The 4,173-nt window shown below is 26.2% G+C and overlaps 1 protein-coding gene across 1 annotated transcript in view; it reads right to left on the bottom strand.

Annotated features, from left to right (window-relative positions):
- Window positions 1-230: 230 nt before the first annotated feature.
- Window positions 231-4,173, bottom strand: part of LOC111624626 — a 29,002-nt gene continuing 25,059 nt past the window's right edge. Inside the window, exon 2 of the mRNA XM_023367531.1 lies at window positions 231-594. Coding sequence (XP_023223299.1) covers window positions 352-594 — 243 coding nt within the window. The 3' untranslated portion in view covers window positions 231-351. The remainder of the gene's footprint in view (window positions 595-4,173) is intronic.

Raw genomic sequence — 4,173 nt, 5'->3', positions numbered from 1 at the left:
TTTAAGGAAATTTTTTTTNATATTAAATTTGAATAGAAAAATTATTGTTATTTGATTATTATAACTTATTTATAATTATAAAGTTCTGTACAAACAATATATTATGATTCAATTTTAAAACTGTGGAGATAAATGTGAAATTAAAATATTTTACACCTAAAATAACAATTAAATATATATTTAATGATTTAAATGAATAGTTTATAAAATTGAAAATGCAGAAACCATGGTTAAAGTAAAAGGTTTATTCTTCCATAAATGCAGGACACAAAGTTTTAAATTTAAATGTACAAAGTACATAACCAATATTTTTAATGACAGAGACACAATAATATTAATAATAATAAAAATTCAATTGTTATTTTTCCAGGCCCCCAAGAGGCTTTTTTCATTCTCTTTGGGAACTACTGCTTCATTATAAAAGCATGGAATCTCATTCTTTACCTTCCTCTTTAGTCTTTGCTTTTTTTCCTTTAACATCATCATTTGACCAATCAGATTCCTCTTCACTTTGACTATCCCAATCTTGAACTTCTTCTTCTTCAGATTCATCTTCATCTTCATCATCTTCGTCTTCATCGTTTGGTGCAGATTCTATTAAATCAAAATTCTCAATTAACAAAATTTTTAAAATGAATTTAACCCTTCTTTCATATCAAATTAAGGCCTCAAAGTTGAATTTGTCAATTAGTCATACAAACCCTCAGTTAGGAGATATTCATGGTCAGTCAAATAAGTAGTCTCTGGATATTTAAACATAAAATGTTGAAAGAAAATATTTTTGGAAAATTAAAGAACATGGTTTATTATATAAGATGTCATCATTAAAAAGTAAAGTTTTATATATTCAGTATTAAAATATTAAACAATTTACAAAATTATTTTATATCATCTACCAAAATTATTCTAGGAATTTCATTCATGTAATGCAAACTGATCTGATGTAGTATTGGGCTATAATAAGACTAATTTAATAATAAGAAATAAAGTAATTTGACTTAGAAGTAAATGGTTATGCCACGATCTCATGATAATTTTAATAATTATAATAAATTTATTCTTAATTTACAATTTCTGGAAGAAAAGAATCAGTTCAGAGTGGCAAATTCTTTTCATTCATATAAATGCAAAATCTATTAATTTTACATTTATGAAAGTAAGAATTAAAATTTTGAAAAAATTTAAAGCTAGATATTACTTTATTAATTGAATAGTTTGAAATAATATATATAATAAATTTTTAAAAGTATATTCTATATATTATTAGAAACAAGATAAGTTGCAGGAAGGAAATTTTCCACAATATGTTTTCTGAAAGTTTTTTTTCCCCTAAATAATTGATTTAGTATATATAATTAAAAACGACTATTTTTTTTATTGGAATGCATGTATGAATTTAAATATATAATATCTACATTAATATATACAACTCATATTTTTTTAAATTATTATTTTTCAATTTCAAATAAATTGAAAAATAATTTCAAATAAATAGCAATTAATAATTATAAATTCTTTGAAATATTACATAAAATTTATAATTTTATAAACTTAAAATGATGACTGCAATGATGCAAAAAATTAAAATGCTACATAACATTGCATTCTTTATTATACACAATATGTTAGATATTTGAAAATTCAAAATTTAAAAAACTGTAGATGCAAAAATATAGTAAAACCTGAATGCAATTTTTTTTAGGGAAATGAAGATGAAAATGATAGAGTAAAACAACAGTTGTAGAGAATTATTAAAAATTATAGATAAAAACAATTTAATGAAAATTACTCTTTGAAATATATGATGCAACATTATGGTATATTTAAAACACTAATTTTTTCTGAAGAAATCCTTGATTGACATTTGTTTTGTGCAAACTTTATGCCTCAATTCAAAATATGATATTTCAAGGTCAATAATGCTTTCATAATCATTGTAATTTGTGCTGTTCAAATAAAAAAACTTTTACTTTTATTGGCACTTCATGTGCACCAACAAAGCTTAGCATAACTTTTGGTTTGCATTATTGTTCTTTTTTTTTTATTCTCCTCCACATTCCCAGGTGCTAGGAGAATCTTGCAATGCTCAGTATGAGAATATAAAGTAAAACCTTCCTTTGTAATCATCTCTATTTTGTTCTGAACTCTCAATTGTGCCCATTTTCAACATGTGACCAAAATATTTTTGGTCCTTTCCATAGAAATCAGCCTCTGATATATCACCCTTTGCATAAGTCTAAGCATGTAGTTACTTCAAATGCAATTCTTCGCCTTATGGAGCTGTTTTCTTTGTCCTATTCCAGGCAGTGGCAGATTAAGATTCTTCTGCACAAAAAGTTTGGAGTCCTCTACATAATTTTACATCATCATAAACTAATAATCTCTAATTGTAGCTATAGAATTATTTATAAATTGTGATATACACTGCCAGAAACAAATTCCAGCACCAAGGAGTTATACTAGATGAATGAAAATTACACAAAATATTTATTTGTATGATTTATTATTACATTGATACCAGTTTCGAAGTCACAACTTCCATATGATGCAAGTACAGGGTGATTCAAAAGTCACAAAAATTTTTAAAAATTAATAACTCACAAACCATTTACAATAAGATGATGTAGTTTTCACAGAAATGCTTAGAAAGAAGCGGGATTTTTTTGTGTAATAAAAATTTTAGTACCAAAATAATTATATTTTTTGCCATAAATGGCACTTGATGAGATTACATAATTTGTGAAGTTGTTACTAGAGTTTACACTAGGAACATTTTTATTTTTTTATTCTTACTTTAACAAATTTATAAATTATTTCAATTTTTTACAATAGAGAATGTATGGAACATGATTTAATAAAGTAAAAATTACATTACAGATACTAATCATGCAGTGAAGATATGATTAGTATCTGCAATGTAATTTTTACTTTATTAAATTGTAATTTTGCCAGCTCTTTTTACAAGGAAGTACAGAACATGATTTTATGACAGATCCAGACACATCTGCACCAGCAACAACAATTACTGATCTGACTCTACAGCATGGAATGTCATCCAACATCTCTATGAATGAATGCATGCACATGTGGAAACCTACATTCTATATGATGGTGATTACAGTGAGTATTGTGATGTTAAAAACTCTCAAGAACCAGAAATTACAGCAGAGTAAAATTTAATACAAGAAAAATGAACATTTTTGACAAAGTTGTTTTAAATATGGAATACGGAGGATAGAACAATCTATCTTCTTCATTCCATTTATCAAACTGAAGATGATAACTTAAGTTTGTTGAAAACATTCATTTTTCTTGCATTAAATTTTTCTCTACAGAAATTTCTGGTTTTTGAAAGATTTTAATATTGTATCACATCCAGTTCTTGAGAGTTATTACTGGTATTGAGGTTTCTGGTTTTTAAGAGATTTTAATATTGTATCACATCAAGTTCTTGAGAGTTACTACTGGTATTGAGGTGAATAGCATTCAACTATTAATGTGATGCTGCATGTGCATTTTATGAGTTATACTCTCAAAATACATATCAAAGTAATAAATCACGTTGATAAATATTGTGTAATTTCTGAGTTCACCTAGTATAATTCCTTCTTAGTGTCACGATTTCTGTTTCTGGCAGTGCATAATTCAATAGTAAAATTATTTTACTTTTTCCAATTTGAAGGTCCTAGGTTATGTCTCATATTCCTAATCCACAATTCAGTACTGTTTTCAGGAATGATAATATGATCACTAACCTATAAAATGTAACTTCTTTACAGTAATAAGAGCATTATGGTAACTGGCAACTTGCATTTACTAACAGAACTGTAAAAAACCATAAATTTCAGCACAAATTCTTTAATAACTAATGTTTGACCTTTTTTGAAAACTTCCATCATGCTGCACTACTTTGAGTATCAAAGATGCTCATAGAATATATCTATAGACATTCTGTAAGCATCTTTTATATTTGAAATTGATTGATTTGATTTGTTAAATCAAACTACAGTGGTACCTCAGGATACGAAATTAATTCGTTCCGAAACTGAGATCGTATCATGAAAATGTCGTAAGGTGAATCAACTTTTCCCATACGATTACATGTAAAACCAAATAATTCGTTCCAACGCGAAAAACATACTCAAATTAAAGCCAAGTAATACATTTAAAAAA

This window comes from Centruroides sculpturatus, unplaced genomic scaffold (assembly GCF_000671375.1).
Source record: "Centruroides sculpturatus isolate CEXI.00-Female unplaced genomic scaffold, Cexi_2.0 scaffold56, whole genome shotgun sequence".
NCBI classification, from domain to species: domain Eukaryota; kingdom Metazoa; phylum Arthropoda; class Arachnida; order Scorpiones; family Buthidae; genus Centruroides; species Centruroides sculpturatus.
The sequence above is the reverse complement of the archived record's forward strand: the minus strand, read 5'-3'. Positions and strand labels throughout refer to the sequence as shown.